At 37.3% G+C, this 21,798-nt stretch overlaps 1 protein-coding gene across 1 annotated transcript; it reads left to right on the top strand.

Annotated features, from left to right (window-relative positions):
• Positions 1-17,658: 17,658 nt before the first annotated feature.
• Positions 17,659-21,351, top strand: pou4f2 (POU class 4 homeobox 2). The gene is made up of 2 exons (XM_055205112.2): positions 17,659-18,660; positions 18,963-21,351. Exons 1-2 carry the CDS (start codon positions 18,448-18,450, stop codon positions 19,890-19,892), a joined length of 1,143 nt encoding a protein of 380 aa, XP_055061087.1. The 5' UTR covers positions 17,659-18,447; the 3' UTR covers positions 19,893-21,351.
• The last annotated feature ends 447 nt before the right edge of the window (positions 21,352-21,798 follow it).

Below are 21,798 nucleotides of genomic sequence, written 5' to 3'. Positions count from 1 at the left end.
TGCAGTTTTCATGAAAATTGTCACTGGTGTTACTCTCACTGGTGTTACCTTCCTTATGGGTGACACCAGTAAAGATCAGTAACATCAGTGACTGGTGATTATTTGTTGTGTCACTGGTGTTACTGTGTTTTTTCTTTTCTTTTCACATTTAATAGAATCTTTCACATGATTATAATTTTAAATTCATTGGAATCTGCTACACTTAAGAATCAAGCTTTAAAGCTGAAAAAACATTTAATTAACACCTTTAATATTGCTAAAGAAGTAAGTTAACACCAGTGACAAAAAATTGTGTATGCAGTCTTTAAGTACATGCACACAAAAAATAAAAAATCATTAAGCTGTCATTTATGTGTACTCATAAAGTTAAAGAGTAATCTAATAATGTGGTCTAAATTTCAATGTTAGTAAAAGAAATACATTTGAAGACATCTTGCCATACCAAAAGTGGACGTTTCTGTAGAATGACCCAGATCGTGCCGACTTCCATCCTGCCAATAACCAGAGAATGATAGATCCAACTATGGCTACATCCAAAATTGTTAGATACTGGATCTCTCCTGTCAGGTCAAAAAAATACTCAATATGTTACTCAAAATGTTAAATGCAGATACAGAGATGAATGAGAAAACAGCAGGCTGGAGACAAAGTGATGTAATAAGAATGAAGATGGTTTATTGCATAATCTTAGTTGTATTCAATGCTCAGTTTAGCTTTGTCAATGGTATGACTAGCTTTGTTTAACTTTGTCGATGAACAGACGTCTTCGTCGATTCTCAGACTAACTTCGTCGATGAACGGACATTTAACTTTCTCCACGGTCGGACTAACTTTGTCTGACTAGAAGCAGATATAGCAGGTGGTATTAGGGGTGGACTGGCCACCTGGAGCACCAGGACATTTTCCAGTGGCCTGGTGGTTGTTCTGGCCTGCCTGCTGTGCAGTTAGCTCAGGTTGACATGTGAACGTTGGACCTCTTAAAATCTACGAATTAGGCAATCACATGACCTAACGCCAGCAATGCACTACCTCTTTGGCTAAATTAAAAATGAGCAGGGTGGAATAAGGTGAATACTGCTGCTCTGAACACATCAGGCAGATAATTCAATAATAATTAAAGTCCTGCTGTTTTTATGCAAACCACAGCGAAACACCAAGGCTGATATGTGAAGTTTATAATTTTATAAAATTTTGTTTTTGTAAAATTTTTTGATCGAATCATGGTTTTTATCATGGTCATTTTGCCTTATAATTTGCAACTCTCAAAAAGGTTTTTTAAAATCTATTACTATATGTAAACTAGGTTATTAAATATGTTTATTTAATTTCATTTTAAATATAAATATTTCAACATTTGAACTGTATCTAACTGTAAACACACATAAAGATTACAAGAATACTTTGTAATACACTGTAAGTTGCTTTTGAAGTGGCTGCCAAATGCAGGTAAATTCTTGAAAAGGACACAAAGCACCATTAGCAATTAAACTGATAAACTAATAAAATATAAATGTAAACGTGAATGAAATTTCATAAGATACAAGCTATTTAAGCTTTGGTCGGTCACACAAATACAGTAGCAGTAGTAGTAGCAATTTTCTTTTCCACTTTCTGTCAGGACAGAATGATTGAGACTTTGGCCAAGAATAAGAAAATTACTCGGGTTTCATTTCTTCCCAAAGGCATTTAGGCAATGTGCATAGGACCTGCAATTTCATTCACTAATCTCCTTTAACACAAAGCATTACTAACTGTCTCGTTTCTCATGACCCTCTCTTTTGAAAGGCTCTTTTCTCAACACACAATACATGCTTCTTCAATAGCCAGAAGAGCACTTGAACGATAAGCATGCCATTCAGAAACCCAATAATGCAATATGGAAACAAAGAACACGGGAACAAAATCTTCCATTTTCAGCTCTACCAAATGATGACTCCATAATTCAAGATTCATCAGTGTTGTTGAAACTAAATGGGTAGTGTGTCCTTCAAGCCAACTGTCAATGAGGAATGATGTGTTTTAGGAAGCTACAGAGGATTTAAACGGGAGTCTGTGAGACCATTTAGATATAAAGGACCTTAGATAGTAAAAGTGATGGTGACAGCACATGAGCAAGTAAACAGAAACTCAGAGTTGTCATTGAGGTCTTGTGCTGAAGTCTCCCAACCACAGCACTCAGAGATGTCAGAAGAGGAAGAGGCAGCTATTTCACAAACAACCGGATCAAGCCACATGATAGGCTCCGACCATTCAGTGCCCCCATGGGGGGGTGAGAGCTCTAATTGGTGGAAAGGGCAGCCTGTCCGCTCTCACACTCAGATCTCCCTGTGGACATCAGAGGCAACGTGCCAATTACTGCCAATTGTTGGCCTCATCATTGAGATGTGGACAGTCATCCACATGGAATATGACTGGGGATGAGAAGTATTCTGGTTGTTCTTTCTTTATATTCTGAGGTGGGGGGATATGTTCGCATATAGTGAAAAACAAGCTCAGGCTCGTGACCCCTGCTAGACAGCGTTCATTCATGTTGTATCCACAGAGACATACAGCTTTCTCTATGAATATTCGTTGCATGCATTATTGTCCTTAAAAATTCAAAATATAGGCTATATTTGGTTTGTATTCTGATGTTCTAAGCTCTGGTAAAAGGAAGGTTTCATACAGACGGCTTGAGTTAATGTGAAGTGATTCTAACTGACAAACCCTGTACTTTTCAAACCCTTAAGTTCAGGCTATGTTTAAAGAGGGAATAGCCCATTATGCACTGCTTGGAGGGAGTTCAACACACATAGTGGTTCATCCATTATCCATAAGCTGTTCATCATGGTTAGGGTCAGGGGAAGACCACAACCCTTCCCAGCAGGCAGGATCGTACCGGGGAAGAGGAGCTTCAATCTCGGGGGTGTATACAATATGGATGGCAGAGAAAAAGAAATAAAAAATTATAAAATAATTTTTGTTTTGCAGAAATATGTGTAATGCCGTTTAATTGTTGGCAAAAAAATCTCTTTAAAAAAATCAAAAGACCATGGTAATTTTATACTGATAAATTATTCAGCACACATTAATAACAGTCCAAGTCCAAGCAGCATAAGAGGAAGCTGTTTTAAGAGTGATGAACGGCTGGTGTTTCCAGTTTCCACATGGCTGTAATTTCTTTGGGTTTAAGTGCTAAAAAATGACATGAAAATAAAAAGCTTTTTTAAGAAGTTCAATATGGTCCCCATAGACTGAAATTTTAGTCTTTAGAACTATGTCAGCATCCAAAAGTTAGTAAATGTGTGTATTAATACACTATGTTGTATATAGGTGAAATAAATAATAAAAAATAAAATAACGTTGACCATTTTGATTTATTACATGAACACACTGAGTGCCTATTAACTTAATAACGTCCCTTTTCAGTAATGCTACTTCAATCATAAAATTACTTTTCAGAAAAGCATTTTCTTAATAGGTTGTAAAATTTACTACATTATTAAAAATAAAGGTGCAACACAACCAATGAACATACAGGGCCCTATTTTAAAGATCTAAGCGGATTGTCTTAAGCGCACGGCGCACAGTCCGATGCCACTTTTGCTAATTTAACGACGGGAAAAATGGTTTATGCGCCGAGCGCACGGTCAAAAAGGGTTGTTCATATTTAGTAATGTGTGTGTTTTGGGTGTAACGTGCAACAAACCAATGAGGGTCTTATCTCTCATCCCCTTTAAAAGCCAGTAGCGCTGGCGCTAAGTCTAATCCCTTTTTAGATGACAGACTTTGTAAACTGAAAAACTAAGAAGACCCCCAGTTTAAGAACAATGTTAAAAAATGTGTTGAGAATGTGTTTTCATTTTTATTGAAATTTAAATTTTTTGGATTAAAACCTTTAAAAGCCTTTTACTTTCAGTCATAAGTACAAATAGCTTTTAATTGCTGTAAATGTATTTATATCCTACATAATCATTGTAATGTCATAAAACAATTTGCAAATACGCAAGAAAAGAGCCAAAGTGTTTCACAGCGCCATTTAAAAATAGATTCATTTGTTTAAAGCAAAGCATTTATTTACTTACCCGGCTAAATGTGAAGCAGCTCTTCTAACATCTTATAATCAGTCCTCTTTATGTCCAAGAGACTCAATAATAATCTTTTATATTCAATCCTTTAATCTTTCATATTTAAAAGCATTTTTGTGCTGCTGCGCATTCATGTATGTGATAAGCAAACCCGCGTTGTCGTCCTGTTTATAGGCGCATATTACTACTGTGCCCTTTAAATAACAAAAAACATATTGCGGCATTGACTTTAGACCAGTTTTTTGTTGGTCAATGGCTTAGTCTATTTTAGTTGCCTCAAAATAGCAATGCGCCAACAATGCGCCTGAACACACCTCGTTTTCAGACCAGAACGCCCATGGGCGCAAGGGGGGGGGGGGGCAAATGCATTTGCTATTTAAACAACGTGGCGCTAAACGTAAAAATTATAATTGCGCAGGGTGAAAACTAGCAAAAGACACTTGCGTCGCACATTGTGCTGCATTGCACCGGGTGTATGATAGAGCCCACAAAGTTCCACATTTGTTTTACAAAATATGCTTCGTAGTGGAAAATTTTCCTTTAGATTATAAAAATGTAAGAAAGAAATTATCTTTTTAATACCTTTTGACATTGGCTGTGGCTGCCGGTGACTTCTTTTTTGAGGGCGCACAATGCAAAGTTCGTCACAACATGTATGTAGCATGTCGTGTGTGGTTCGTCATTTCAAAATATGTGTTCGGCGCGTCGAGTGAACCTATGTGCATCATGTGTTTTGTCAAAATTAGTGCCCACTACAGACTCGTCTAAAGGGTTTATGATAAAAAAAGACGCTTGCGTTTGCCAGATACTCATATAATCTCATGCGTAATCAGAGTTTACTGTTAAGGTGTAGTTGTTAAGGCATGTATTTTGTGAACGTGAGCGTCTCTTTAATCATAAACATCTCGATGCATGTGCAGCAGGCATTTATTTTGACAAAACATGTGATGCACATGGTTCACATGACGCAACAAACACATATTTTGAATTTGCGCCCCTCTGAAGAGCACTCATCAGCCGCCACTGCTTAGAGGTTCTTTGGGAAACCAAAAATGATAGAATTGCTGTGAAGAACCTTATGTCATTGGCATATCAATCAAGATTTAAGATCCACATTCACAATAAGAACATCACAAAATATACACAAAAAGCACTCTGTTTGGTCATGATGTTGGGAAAAAACAACCAGAATTGTTGATCATGTTTGCCGCCAGTCACTCTTCTTTGAGGTTTACTTTATTCAAATAGAAGATGACTGTTGGGTTCAAGGCTTAATGCATTCCTTGATATGCATTTCATGTCTCATCAAACAGTTCATCAATCTGTTCACCATGCATTATCGCCACCGGTTTTGATCTCATCTATAGAAATGAATAATATTAATATTTAAAGCCTGCTAACTAGATCTAATCATGAGAACCAGCCCTCACTACATCCTCACTGAGCAAAGGCAGCATGTCAAAAGATGACTCGCTCATCTCTATAAGAACCTGCATGATTCACAGATCAACTCAGCCACTTAGTAATTCTTTTTCTTATTCATCACTAGGAAGCAGGAGGGACCTTCTCCCATCCACTATGGACATGAAGCAATACTTTTGATGCTTAATAATTAATAAATGACTGAGTGCATGTGGTACCTCACATTCAAATGCATATCGTCTGTACGTTAAACAATGGACTTAAAAGTAGACACAGAAATGAGAAAATATGCATGAGTTTCCAAAAGATATAAAGGCCTCTTACTTCTGTGAGCAAAAAGGAAGCAACAACTGACTTCCCTGATGGAATCGAGATATACTGGGAAATAGCAAGCTGATCTCAGGAATTTGTTCTTATTTCTTGAGGTCTGACTATGAATTTGTATTTGTATTCATATTAAACATGTAGGATTAAAAGAACATTAAAGAAATAGTTGAAAATGGCGTTATATTATTAATTTTACTCGCCTTAATGCCATCCTAGGTGTATATGACTTTCTTTCTTCAGCCAAACATATTTAGAGTTATATTAAATAATATCCTGGCTGTTCTTAACTTTTTAAAGATATGGAATAGTGGCTGTTTTTTAAAGGCCATCCATCCAAGAATCTATATGCCTCCCATGGGTTAATATACATTATGTCTTTTAAAGCAAAACAATCTGTTTGTGAGAGAAAATGAGCGTATTTAGCGACATCTAGACCAAAAATGGTGACATGCCCTCTTCGCTTTGGTATGTAAGACAATAGTTCTTATCTCATGACTAGCCGTCACATGAATCGTGATGAAACACAGAGCCACAAGACACACAAGAACCAATAATCCTTACCTTTAATGATACCCATAACCCATTGTCATGGGGTGAAAGCAGATTATTCACATTCATACAAATTAGCCAACTCTGTTTTGCGCAGCCTGATCTCATAAGAATTTGTATTTTACGAGTTTGCTAATGCGTATGAATTCATACAAAGTTAATCATGCAAAAATGTACGGTTATCATATAAAACAATAATATAACCCCACCCCTAACCCCGCCCCTAACGTCACAGGGCAAATCATACTAAAATTTACAAATGTGGTCATATGAACTGATATGAATTAGTCACCTCTAAAAAAAAACGTACGAATTGGCATGAGATAGCGTTAGGGTGACCAGACGTCCTGAAAAATTTGGGACAGTCCTGAAATCTAAGCGCTGTCCCGAATCCTGCTCTAATTGTCCTGAAAATTATACTGAAGCAAAATCTTGAGTAGTTATTGTCTGATAAAATATGAGCGAGGGGGCTGAGTCATCCTGCAGCCAGCCCTCGCCGGCTGCTCATTGGCTGCAGCATCTTGTTTTTTTTAAATACTTCTATATACGTATATCAATTTATTTATATGCATATGTACTTATATTAATAAAAATATGATTGGTTCAGTAACTTCAGTTTAAAATTCATTATCTTCTATTATTAAATAATATAAATAAATTAAACTATTATTGGTAATGTCTGCCCCCAATCCTGAATTTCAGTCAATCTCATCTGGTCACCCTAGATAGCGTTGGTTTTGCACTTCCAAGGTTATGTTTTAGTGCATTTATAGTTTTAGTTATTACATCACTGAAGTGCTCTGCAAAAATTGTACCACCTTACATGAAAAATATGCAGAAATGGCTTAAATATAAACCTTGCAATAACCAACAATCTAATATGCTGCTACATAGACTCAAGTTGACATTCATACAGCACTTCAATATAAAAATAGTGCAAAGTGGCACCCTTATTAATCAGGGTTGTTTAATCTCTATTTTGTTTGTTTGTTGGTGAAAAACAGGAGACTAAAATACACTCAACAACCAATGTTGCCTCCTCAAACACACCAACATCCGACTTCCGGCTGTTCGTACTTTATGCTCACATTGTAAAAAAAGAAATTCTGCAGAGGCCCTGACAAACCTACAGCACTTCTGCACCCAAAAGAAAGAGTTAATTAGAAATACAAATTCGCACAGATTGTTATTAATGGGAACTGTAGAATAAGCAACACATATTTTGTGCCCATAAGTAATCTCAGGTAGCTTTGATCTCGGGCCCATGGCGGATGCTGCCGCGTACCGCTGCCTGGCTTCTGGGACTATGCCAGCACCAGACATCTGGCTACTTTGTTATCATTGGCTGATCGGATCTCGTGAGACCACTCTTGTGACACTAGGCAAGAGAGAAGAGTGGCCTGGCAATGAGAATTATCAGCACATTTGGAGTGGATTAAAGCTCCAAAGTGGTCCTCAAAGCGCGACGGGGGTCTCAAGAGCTGCCCTCTGCCGGGGGTTGGCGAAGGGCTTGCAGAACAGACTTAAACAAACCCGTTATGGAGATGTGCAATGCCAAATAGACTTGCAGAAAAAAGAGCAGAGCCCCCCAGCAGAGAGCCTTTAATTATCTCATCTCCTCAATTCTGTTGCCAGATTAGGATACGACCAGATTTGAGAGCTGATGGGACCTTTTGCACAGGTTCATTACGAGCGAGCACAGGTATATGTTTTTGAAGATAATCAGCATTATTAGCATTCCTACAGTTTTACATTGCCTTTATCAAATAGAAGTATGAGCTATAAAATGTATTTTCAATTGAAAAATTCATTATGTTTCGTAACAACAGTCTTATTACATTTTTATAGGATGGTTAATTCATATGAATTTGTATAATCTCGTTTGCATGTTTTTAAACTATTTGCTTTCTCCCAAGTGATGTTGGGTTTGGGGTCGGGGCTAGGTTTGGAGTTTCATTCATTTGTCTTCCTGTCTCTATCATAACCAACAGTGTGGCCCCTAAATGTTACATAAGCTGAAATCTCATGATATATTCATGCTTATTCCGTGTGTGGTACTGATGGCAGCACTCCACGGATTGTGTAGCCGATGACAAGCTTGATATGTAAGACAAACTCCCCTCCACACTGTACGCACATTGTCCATGTAGACCTTGGCTAGGAAAGGTTACTCCCTCCCTCCTTTCTCTCTCTCTCTCTCTCTCTCTCTTTCTCTAGCCCCATCTCCCTTTCTGTCACTTTCACTGTGTGTCTTTATTTCTTTATGAACTGAGGGTTAGGACACCATCTCCAGTTTTAAAGCAATGCTAGATATCAGATGCTCGTTACTGTTAATCTTCTATTCACCGCTACACTGGATGCCAGCCCATGAGATTCAGACCAGCTGTGGAAAGGCTTTGAAGCTCTGTGCAGCAGACAGCGTTGGTCTTTCGAACACATCATGCCGTGCCTTGTTATTTTTTAAATATTGCTACGTACACTGTACAGTTCAGCGCACAAGGATACTTGTCATTTCAGGTAATTTAGCACTAGTGGAGTTACGCTTTAAACCAGTTGAAGTCACGTTAGCATGTTTCTATTGGTTTCACTTTAAACTGAGCAACACAGGGTTGAGGTATTTTAACAGACTGTTGTGTTTGAATGCTCTTGCTTTGGTAGACTTTCTGAGGGACTATATTAGCACAGTATCATGTTGCTACATTATCATGCTAATAATGAGCTTACGAAGAGCGCGCAGGATTCGGCCCTCTGCTCAAAGAGATGAGCTGGATGAGAGGGGGGTCCTCTGACACCTGTCACCCCACAAGCCAAGCACAATTAGGGCTTCTCTTGGGGTTGTGTGGGGGGGTGCTTGCCTGGAAGTCGTACAGAGCTCCTAGTGCAATGGGGAAGCGTTTGAAGATCATTAATGTTACAGACCTTGTCTTCATGGCCCTGACAAACCTACTGAATGCCGTGCTTTGATCAGGCCCAGGCATTTTTGTCAATAGCAAGGGTACAGTGCATATATTAGAAAGTTACTCACACAAAGTCAGCAGGTAAAGTGCCACTTTTAATATAAGTCCATTCATTGTACTGATTGGATCTAATTAGCATCATTTCTGTTCGGCCATCGAGGACAATGAACAAACTCTCATTTCAATGCATGCACTAAACTCATTATTTGCACAAGTAATAACATTTGTTTGTTATGTTAAAAATTTAAAGTAATGTTAAACAATGTTTTCTTTTATGAGTTTTTAAAATATAGGGTTTGAATTGTAAAATGTTGTGTCTATAATATAATTTTAGATCTAATATTTTCACTCTCGAGTTTTTTAAGGTTTACCCTGTTATACAGTATTGTGGGACAATACCCTTTAAAATGGTCTTAATATGTGTCATAAAGGTGTAGATATTTGGTAATAACATGTTATTTGAGAAACAATATGTACCTTTTAGATACTAACTCTTTCACCGCCAGCGTTTTTTAAAAAAGTTGCCAGCCAGCGCCAGCGTTTTTCATGATTTTCACAAAAGTTGAATGCCTTCCAGAAAATGTTCATCTTCAAATATATAAACATACAATATACCAAATGAAAGAACAGACCCTCTGCTTTCAAACAAAAAAACATTTTTATCCTACCTTCAGTAGTTCTTTTGTAATCAGCTTTTGAATATGTGTAGGTTTCTGCAAAAACACCACATTTTGAGCAAAAAGCAGAGATAATTCCATTTTTGTGCAGAGATAATTCCATTTTTGTGACGGACTTTTCATAGAGATCCCATTCAGAGCGATCTTTAAAACAGACACGGACATGCAGCAGCTTGCCATAGGGCAATACTTCCGGTTTTAAAAAGTTGCGGAAGGGCGCTACCTAGTGGATAATAGCGGTATTGCGGAAAGGCGGAAATACTCGTCATTGGCGGGGAAGCGTTTTCTCTTGGTTGACGAGATATCTCGTTGACGAGATATCTCGTCAATGGCGGGGAAAGAGCTAATATGCACCCTTTAGGTACTAATGTGTACTTTTTGAAAGGGTACAGCACCAGCAACAGCTTCTTTTTCTGAGAGGGCAGAATAGTAAAGTTCTGAAAAACAATTTACAGCAAAGTAACAAATGTATATGAACCATTAATGAAACAAGCAAAATACATTTTAATTAGGTAATGCTTGCTAATTTGTATACATTTTTTTTGTTTCCCAGGACGTCAAATGGGAAGAAAAATTACAGACTCACTGTACTGTGATGTTTCAATGGGTAAGAACTATCTTAATGAATATCAAAATATGGATAAACACAAGGGATTGATGGGTCAATGATGCAAGACCTATTTTTTTCAGTTAAAAACATGTTTAAATGCATAATAAAGGTACCAGTGTATGTACTTAGCTTTTTAAAAGCCATTAGTTATTTGTCATTTGTCTGTTATTTTAAAAAAGAGTGTTTTCCATGACAGATATTTGTTCTGTATTGGCCATCTTGTGCTCGTATCCAAATGATGGTTTATACACATAAAGTACTTTATTAAAGTATCAATTGGAATATATTATTATTATTATATTTGTAATAAATAAACAAAAAAAATCTAGAGCATGTAATGGGTCATTCAACAAAAAAGGTGGAAATGCTTGTCCATTGCTTTTGCAGACCCCTTAATCATTTAATTTGACCTAATAATTCCATAATGATATATATTTAATAAATACAGACTGTCCTGTATGAGAGAGTTTATTTATTTAATTTTCTTTTTTTCCTTTTTAAAATGTCTGGCTCTAAAAATTGCCCTGTCCCTTTGATCATACATGGAAGTTGAACTGTGTACTTATTATTTAAAACTATGTTTTTTTATAAAACAAATCTAATTTATGTTTACCTTTAACCCTGTATGAATTTACTACAACACTGAAATGGTAAAACATACACTATTAACATGAATTATATCAAATAAATATTTGTCCCCCAAATTTATGTCATTGGTGTTACCCTACCCAAAGCACTTTAATTTTGAAACAATGCATCAGCTCTTTGAAGTTTTTCCTGGGTCAAGAGGTCAGTGGAAGAAGTGCAGTGGAGGAAGGCAAAAGGTTTTTGAGATGTCTTACCTTATTTGTCTAAAATATCATGATATATTTAAGAATTTTGAGATAAGATTTTGTGGATGTCATTGGTGTTACTCTTTTTTATAACTGGGAGTGTTAAGATCTTTACATAAAAATACATTATACTGAATAAGTATGTGATTGTTACATCTCTGATAAAATAGCAAATGGCTAATGGCAGCCATTTTGTTAAAATGTTAGTTTTTTGTAAATTGTCATTGGTGTTGCCGTCATTGGTGTTACTTCTCTAATGAGTACTTTCTAAGCACTATTCCATTAACTGACCAACACAAAAGCATTGAAAACAAAACAAGATGGAAAAATGTTCAAGTTTATAAGTTTTATCATATTCATTATCTTTTATTATATTCTCATTTTGTCAAGTATTGAAGATACAATGTCATGGATTCTTTATTAAAATGTATTAAAAAAGTTAAACCTAGATTAAGCTCCCCGTTTTGCGGATTCATAGATTTGACAAGTTAATTGATGCTATTAAAGAAGTTTTGGGTATGTTGAAAGAAGTTTATTTAAGCAGATTTCCATCACACGAATTCCACCTTTTCTGTAAAACGACCCTAATATGAGTTTGGTAATTATGCATTTATTAGTAATTGTATTATTTATTTATTTATATTTTAATCTATTTTACTAGATGCCACTACAAGCAAAGGCTAACATAGGACAAAAATGTTGTTGTCTGAGACAGCAGAGTAGCCAGTCAAGCAATGAGGTTATAGTGACAGAATCCGCTCTGTAGAGCAGTTTGTCCATTTAGGGCCACTATAGAAACATGGCGGCACAAAATGGCATCTTCCATGTAGATAAAAATGGCTTATTCCAGGGTAATAAAAACATAAGGGTTCATTATGTAAGGTCGTTATACACCACTAAAAGAAAAGTTATGTATATTATATTGCATTTCTGTCAATGGATCTTCCTTAAATTTACACATTGCACATTTAAATTAAATTAAATTCACTTATGTTGTACAAATATTACAATTGTTTATTAAATGTTTATGTTTATAAAATCAATTTTTGTATGAACTTTATTGCTTACTGATTTCTTTGCATATATTTTTAACAATATAATGTCTTTGTGTCATTTGGAGCGACCACTCATCATGTGGTGTAACCAATAATAGCAATTATCTGTATTCAATTAAAAATAAAATATCTCATTTCTGTTGCTGAAATATGAATCACTGATACAGTATGGTTAAGTGAACGTTATTTCTAAATCATTTTATCTGTTTTATGTGATGCAGGAAAAATAAGTCTGTTAGCTACATTTATTGAAGGCAACTCTGAAGATATTATAGAACAAACAAACAAAAAAGTCTGAATAAATAAAAATACTTTGTTTCTGAACACTTAAATTACTGAGAACTTGTAAAAAGGTTTAGCATGTTAAGGAAATTAAATAAATTTAAGATAAATCATGATTGCATTACACAACATTTTTAAGGCTACAGTCAATTCATCTAGATGAAAAATCCTTAAAATCACTTATTGTAATATTTAATATGAATATATGTGTACACAACGTTCTTAATGTTTAAACAGTTACAACAGATTTGTTTGTATTTTAAAATTGGCCTGCTGGACATATACGTCATTAATCCATATTTACAAATATAAAAAACCTTAGCCAAGAAATTTGACAGGTGTAAACTTCCAGGTAATTATAAAATGTAAAGAATGTATTTTGTAAATTAATGTAAATGGACAAGTTTTAAGATAAAAGCTTGCGCTACATGCTAGTACATTTAAATGTTCTTAATGACTTTAAACTTTTGGGTCCTATCTGGTCTTGATTGTTTTATGGAGATGCCAAGAACATTTCTGTTACAGCGGCATGATTTAATTTACTCTGTCAACGTGTAAGTAGTTTACATCACACTAAGCTGAATATCTAGAAGCAGCTACACACCCTAAAAAAATCAGAATGTGTGATATCACCTTAGAATCTCAAATACCATCATGCAAGGCACTTCTCCAAATCATGTCACACAAATACTGTGCATGTTGCGCCTCAGTGTAACTTTAAATAGGGTGTTTGGCAGGCATTTGGATGAAGGGAAAAATGATAATTATGGCTGATGAGCGAGAGGCTGCATGTGGTGACAGTGTGACAAGCGAGGGCTCTTTAATTTGTTGGATCAGATACTGACACGCACCATCAGAGGATGGGGAAAACCTTTTCATTTGTGTAAAAGAAAGGCAGAAAGGAGGTCAATTAGCATCAACCATTAGACAACCCATGACAAGCTATATATTATCAACTGTGGTACAGTCAGACTAATTAGAGAATAACTGTATGAACTGAATTTAGAAGCAGTAGTCCACGGGCAATCATAAGCCAAGCGACTGATATACCTGCACACTCTTTACTTGGAGCTTGTGTAGTTTAATGGTGAAATGCTTTAGCGAAGACATTGTGACAGCATGAGTGATGATTTTTCTATTACATGACAGTATATGACAATATATGACAATATATACCAGTCACCAACAGTAAATTCAATTCTATTCAGCACCATGGAGAGAGGAAGCCTCTTAGTGGTACTTTGTCATTGTCTATTACCAGAGACTTCCCATGTTGGATTTAATCTTAGTAGTGGTTAATGATCCTGTATGTACACACTTAAAAAAAAGGTGTTTCACAATGCCAAAGAAAAAAACGTCTGAAGAATGTTTCTATTTCGAAAAATGTTCTATTCAGTGAAAATGGTTCTTTGACTATAAAAATATAAGAAATAACTATTCAAAGAACCAAAATGGCATCACGGTGAAAACCCTTTATTTTTAAGACTGTAGTGCACTCGCAAAGTAAAAAATATGACACAAAGGTCTCAACCATTTTTATTTTTATTTTTTACAATTATGAGAGTGTGGTATGATGGCTTGAATCCAAAGATTTACAATTAAATAATAAACAATGCCAAAAGGGACGTTGATATTTTTCATATCATCCAGTGAGACCAATACAAAGCTCTGATTTCTTACCAGTACCTTATTTGATGCAATGACAGGTGCAGTGAACCCCTCTACTAGATATTGATTTGGAGGACCTAGAGGTATGTGACATCATTATGAGGATTGACCTTCTCCTGCTCTGCCCTCAAGTCTTAGAGCAGATGAACATTGCCAGGATTGAGACTCTGGTTTTGCTACTGGGTTGTAGTTACCGGTGTATCGTGGGACCGTTTTTGGCATGTTATTTGCTTGGATGACCTCTGTTTTCACCTCGGTCTCTCAACTCTAATCAAACACTCCCGGGGTTTTATCCTTATTTAAGGAAGTGATAGCGTTGTTTTCAAAGCCTCTTATTATTGTGGTAGTTACAATTCTGTAATAATTCCAATATACAGTAGTGTGTAGAGAAGGACAAAAGTGTGTGTGAAGGCTGCTTATCTAAAGCTAATTGTTAAGACCATGTCCTTTTGTACATCCACTGGCTCCTAGTCTATAAGTGCCGACCTCATGCCTCTGCATGCAAAGGGCTCTGAGCATATTGAGAGATGCTGCTGTGAATTAAACTCAGGAGCAGAGAAGAGAGATTTTTTTTCTCTGTATCTTTACTTTTTTTCTCTGTATCTTTACTCTTTCACACACAGGCATACATTATCTGTGTCTTCTCTCACAGACACACATTCTTGATTTCTCTCTCTTTCTCTCTCTAAATATCCTGCACACTCCTACACGCATGGCACATCCTCAATCTTTCTTTATACTCTTTGTCTCTCCCATATATTATATCTCAAGCTTTCGCACATTCGGGTGATGCATCTTTTGTCCTTGTGTTCTTGGAGATGCAGCGACTGTGTTGGTGGGTATTAAAACAGCTGTCTCTGGTGGTCCGGATGTAATTGGGATTGTTAACGTGCTCGGCTCCTGAGGGATGCTCGTGAGAATGTCTTTGTGTAAAGCACACAAGCTCCACAGCGGCGTACCTTGATTCTGATGTACGTCAAAAAAAGCAAACAAGTCACCTGAGCTACTGTACATCAAGTATGGCTGTTATTTTTCCTCCGTCTTTTTATCCTCCTGGCTTCAATTGTTGCTACCGGTGCAGTGTTATTTTTATGTAAAAGAAAAGCTCTATGAAGCTCAAATTTTGCTCGGAATTCCTGTGAGAGCATCATTTTGAAAAATAAAAGTGTATTTATAAGTACGCGGACACAGCGTTTAAAGAAAGAGATAAAATCTTTGCAAACCTGGCTGCTAACAGCACCTGCAGTGAAACAAATTGAAACACAATATCATCAAATACGAAAGAGATGCTGAGAGGGACATATAAAGTAAAGATGTGGTGTTAAACTTTAATAGTTGCTTACTGAAATGATATTAAATGTAATCGGGTGATTAGCAAATTGCGTACAGAAGTCGCGCCACTTGTGCAAGTAATAAAATATGCACGCGCAACCACCACGTAGGCTATGTGGCCACTGGCAATTTATGTGATCAAATATGTTCCAATTGAAGATTATTTTCATTTTAGCTTGTGTATATTTAGGATGTATTAGGGCTGAACACTAAAATGTGTTTGATAAATTTGCTTCTTACCCGTTAAGTGAACAAAATCTACTCCTCAAACTCAATCGCTTCAGAGCGGAGCCCAATTGATTTATTTGACGTTAGATATACTTTTGTGTGCTTCGTTGTAAATGAAAATTTCATTTGCCGATTTAGGGGTGGTGAAATATAAATGATTTCGTTAAAGTTTCATCATAAATCAGTCCTTGGGTATATACAAGAAGACATTGATTGGGCCTTGAAGTCTCCTGAGCAGGCGCGCCAGGGGTGGCCCTCCCATTTGAGAGGTGCTGCACTGTAACTCTATCGCCTGCAGTTTTGTCATTGCCACTGGACATTTTAGAGCTTATTATTAGGCTATATAAGGAAAATGAAACCTTGACAAATTATAAGAGCCATCTTTTAAGATCCTCTTAGATTTTTATTTATTTGTCTTTTTATTTATTCTTATATTATTATATTTATTCTTAAATATTGTTCTAAAACTATAGTGTTGTCATACTGTCATAATTTCTTAGCAACACTAATTTTAGGGAGACATGCAGCAAGACTTTTCATTTAACATTTATTTTCTTATTACCTGATGATATGATACAATTGGACGACTCATAAACATCACAGAGAACTTAAAGCAAAATCTTACAAACTCAACAGACGAATGCATTTGCATAATAAAATATTTCACCGTTTTGCATGTTGCCTTAAAGTAGATTGTAAAACCAACAGGCAATGTTAATGCATAAGTACAATATACTTAGCTGAAATGAAAATTTGGACCTCATGTAGTCTACGCACTTTTACATGCAAGGCTAGTCAGTCACTATATGCATCAATTACCCCATCCAATGGACTCGAATAGATTAAACAAATTAGACAAGCCTTGTTAATTAGAACATGATTAAAGGTTTTTAATTAAATCACTGATGAAGTAGTGTAATTAGAACGAAGATATGATAATAGCCCGTTGCGACAAGTATATAATTGTATTGGGTTTGCAATTAAACTGTAAAGATTTTTTTTAAACGCGCTTTTCTGTGTCATTATTGAAATTCTTCACAAACTGTATCCTGTTCTGTTGCGGAATTAAATTCATGCTCAGTAACTCGACATTTTTTTATTTCCATTAGCTGAAAAACTAATAAATTCGTCAATATGAAGTAGTCTTTTAAATAAAATTAAATTATTGCTCTCACCCAAACATAAATGAAATTTAAATTCAATGTCTGTAAATTTAACTGGACATAATTTGTTTAATGCGGTGTCGGTGTCTGAGATTACATCGCCATAATGGAATGATAGTCGTGCGGTTAACTTTGATTTATTTTACCCAATAGGGACAGCAGATGATGAAGCTGTCTGTGGTGATTTCTTTATACTTATTCATGTTTCTCTCTGCATACGTTTTCAAGCCTTCAATCTATTATTTTTTAATATAATCTCAAATTCAAGTATATTTCGCATTATATGTACAGTCTGTCTACTGTCTAAAACAAAAGAAAAACGTTTATTTGCGAAACAACCACTCTATTAAGTACACGGTGCTACCATTGTAATTGTAATATTTATTTTATGCGTATTTACATTTTTTTAAATAAATGTGCTTAATTATACTATTCCATTTTTATTTTCTTGAAACTATTGTGGTTTTCCGGTTTTCACAATAACTTTATTGAAGTAGGATACAATGCCAGCTGCAGTCATTCCGACTGCCCATGCGCAGAGTCCCCAGCGGCGCTGTGGCTAATGAAGAATAATAAATCATGAAAGGTTTTTCAGGTACAGTCGAGAGAGTGTGTAAGAGGAGAGGGAGTGAGAGAATGGGTGAGCAAGAGCGAGGGAGAAAGAGAGACGCAGCCTGCCCTTCGCCTTAGAGCACAGACAGATCGAGTCCCCGCAGCATTGAACGTCACCTTTATCTTACAGCAAAATTCAACAAGAATTGGAATAAATGGTAATACGCGACATTATTTTTAGCAACGTCATCTTGGAGATTTGCCAGAAGAGGACAGAGAAGAAACTTTTTTACTCGCTTTGAAACGTGAGCAAAGACAAACTCACCAAAGGCATCACCCTCCGCTGTGGCAAATGTAACATGTTTTGTAAGGGCGGAGAAAAAGGCGATTGAAAATTCAGCGAAGCGTTTTGATAAGAGTTGGTCTGATATCTTTGAAGGAGTTTACCGACGGCGCGCGCTCAACGCACAGGCTTGCATGGCTTTTGGTGCTGATGCTGGCGACACATCTCAAGCCACGCGACAGAGCGATCAGAAGACCGGTAATTAGGCAGTAATAGATGTGCTATCTAGAGAGTCGGCGCATCATCCTCTTTACGTTGGTTGCAACCCCACTCGTATCAGACAGCGACTTGAGACTTCCGTGCAGCGACTGGGCTTGAACTCCAGTCGAAGAGGCGGGGTCTTAACTTATTAAAAGGAACTCGCCGAGGCTCGGTCGCAAATATGATGATGATGTCTCTGAGCAGCAAGCAGGCGTTCGCCATGCCTCACACCAGTTTACCCGAGCCCAAGTACTCCAGTTTGCATTCTACTTCGTCCTCTTCCACTTTAACTTCCAACGCGCCCTCGTCCTCCTGCTCGTCGTCCCGACACAGCAGCACGATCAGCAGCAGCGGCAGCGAGGCGATGCGCCGAGCATGTCTCCCAACCCCACCGGTACGTATTCTGCATAATCACCGCTTAAAGGCACATTTTGACAGCCCACTTTTTCTGCTTGATGTTTTTTTCATGTCTGCACAGCAAATCACCCAACACCTCCATTTTTCCCTCCCAACTTATGTATTCAGTCGGGTTTGCCTTTGGTATTAATTTTTATGACCTGGGATATTGCATGTGTCTTGTTTTGTGTGTTCTTTTTTAGGATTTCTTTTTTTACATGCTGGAAATGTTTTAAAACCGCGGAGTGGAGCGTGAATTCCCTGCTGACAGTTATGTGTGCATTCTATTTGCAATTGCAGAGCAATATATTCGGCGGTTTGGATGAGAGTTTGTTGGCCCGCGCGGAAGCTCTGGCGGCGGTGGATATAGTCTCGCAGACTAAAAGCCATCATCACCCACCTCATCACAGCCCCTTCAAGCCGGACGCAACGTACCACACCATGAACACGCTTCCTTGCACCTCGTCGGCGTCGTCCGTGCCTATCTCGCACCCTTCAGCTCTTGGAAGCCATCACCACCACCACCATCATCACCACCATCACCAACCACACCAGGCACTGGAAGGGGACCTGCTGGATCACATCACCCCTGGACTGGCACTAGCTGGGGCCATGGCAGGGCCAGACGGCTCAGTGGTCTCCACGCCTGCGCACCCTGCCCACATGGCAGGGATGAACCACATGCACCAAGCTGCCATCAACATGGCTCACGCCCATGGGCTGCCATCCCACATGGGCTGCATGAGCGACGTCGACGCAGATCCCAGGGACTTGGAAGCCTTCGCCGAGCGCTTTAAACAGCGTCGGATCAAACTCGGTGTGACCCAAGCGGATGTAGGGTCAGCACTGGCCAACCTGAAGATTCCTGGCGTCGGCTCTTTGAGTCAGAGTACCATCTGCCGATTTGAATCTCTCACGTTGTCTCACAACAACATGATCGCTCTGAAGCCCATCCTGCAAGCCTGGCTCGAGGAGGCTGAGAAGTCACACCGTGAGAAACTGAATAAACCCGAGCTCTTCAATGGGGCCGAGAAGAAGAGAAAGAGGACCTCGATCGCGGCCCCCGAGAAAAGGTCCCTCGAAGCGTATTTTGCCATTCAGCCGCGTCCATCATCAGAGAAAATCGCAGCGATTGCAGAGAAGCTGGACCTCAAAAAGAACGTAGTACGGGTTTGGTTTTGCAACCAGAGGCAGAAACAAAAACGTATGAAATACTCGGCCTGCGTCTAGCTAAAAAAACACGGATCAGAAGACCAAGAGACGTCGAGAGACTCATGAAACTGTTTAGAGACGATTTGTAAAATATTTCGTATCTCACACCTTTTTCAATCATCAATAACTTGTGCGTTGAACCAGAATATCATGACATTCAAAAGAGACTGAAATACCAAATCACTGTCACGTATTACGGGATGTGGAATCATTTAAAGGATCGTTTGACTGATCAAGTAAGACCATTCGTTTTTCCTCACTTATTATAGCGCACCTTTCTATTTCTGAGGAGTAAGACTTTTCAAGCCTCAGCCAGACAGTCTACCTGAAACATATTTCAGTAATTTGCCCAAAAGTTTTCTGTATGAATGCTAAAAACAGCACCAGTAATTATAAACTGGCCAACTCTAAGAAAATCTTAATGTCAAAAAGTTGCGAGTGTCATTCAGTGTTTTAATTCTCAGCATGGCACACTCCAATCTGATATTAATTCAGGGTCCAACAGAAAGAGGAGGACATCACGAAGTCCATCAACTATTCAGAAAGCATTATTTGATAATAACCAAACAGCTTATTGTAAATGATTAATTTAACTGTTACATGCATTATTTTGTCTGTCGTCTTCTTAGTTGCACTTCTGTGATTTTAATAATGATAAACATAGCCTACAATTAGGCAATGGATGATGAGAATATCCATGTTTTTCTTGTGAAGACATATGGATTTAGAAAGTTAATTTGAAATAACTGACCTCTAGTTACTAAAATAGAACATAGTGGGTTTACTGAAAATAACGAGAGGTTAAATTGTTATTTTTAGTGATGAGATTTGTCCAGCCAAATATTTGTTGCAATACGCCTGCGCGCTAACGCTGTGTTTCTTATGAACTATTTATCACGTGAGGTAATGTTTACTTCATTACATATTTATTGGGATTCCCTCCACGTTTTTGCTTGAGAAAATCATATTGAGACAACAAGGAAAACGTGGCCCTCTGCAGATAGGGAAAACTGCTTGAAACAAACCACTTTTATTTTTATTTCGTTGTTCTTATGACGACCAAGAAGGCACAATCGAGAGCTATATGAGAACATTTTCTTTGAAATTATTTTCATGTATGTTATCTGGTAATTCTTTGTATAAATATACGCGTACAATTATGGAGTCGTTGCTTGGTAAATTCACCATGTTTAGTAATGTTTTCTCATTGAAAAAAAAATATTAGTTTCATGCAAGCATTCACGTAAAATGTAAATATATCTCATTTGGACATACACATAAGATATCCGTACAGGTATTTGCTGTATTGCTGTTTTAGCTGCGGTAACTGTAATGTCTGTTGCTTTAGGTTTAATTGTCGGATTAATTCATTAATTTATTACATCAATGTATATTTAAGTTACTATTTGATAATTGAATTGAACTATGTGTTTCATTAAAGAACAAAATTTTAACATTTTATTGAACGTTCTCAATGGGTTTATTTATATACAAAGGCCTAACACGAATACAAAACGTCAAATTGCTTCACATACATGTTATGGGCTTTATTACAGTATTTAAATTAAGATGTTTTCTCTACCTCGGCTAAATATGTGGGAACATGGGTCTGTAACATAATTCTGACAAATTTAAATGACATATTTGTGATTCAAGACACAAATGTTTCTTTCGTCTGTTTTTTATTTTGCTGCTGTCAAAAAGGAAAAGTAGACTTCTTCATGAGCTCAGCTTTTTCCACGATCAGTTTATGGTACTGCTTGCTTTCCTAACCAGTGAAAGCCTACCTGAGAGCAAATGCTAATATTCTATTAGAGTCTAATCATGAAGTCTATAGAGATCTGGGGAGGTCCCTGGAGCACAGCGCTGCCAGATGTCAGGCAGCCAGAAAAACACCTCGCCTGCCAACGTGCCGGGCTCCATT

The sequence above is a fragment of the Misgurnus anguillicaudatus genome, chromosome 3, assembly GCF_027580225.2.
Source record: "Misgurnus anguillicaudatus chromosome 3, ASM2758022v2, whole genome shotgun sequence".
NCBI classification, from domain to species: Eukaryota; Metazoa; Chordata; class Actinopteri; order Cypriniformes; family Cobitidae; genus Misgurnus; species Misgurnus anguillicaudatus.
The sequence above is the reverse complement of the archived record's forward strand: the minus strand, read 5'-3'. Positions and strand labels throughout refer to the sequence as shown.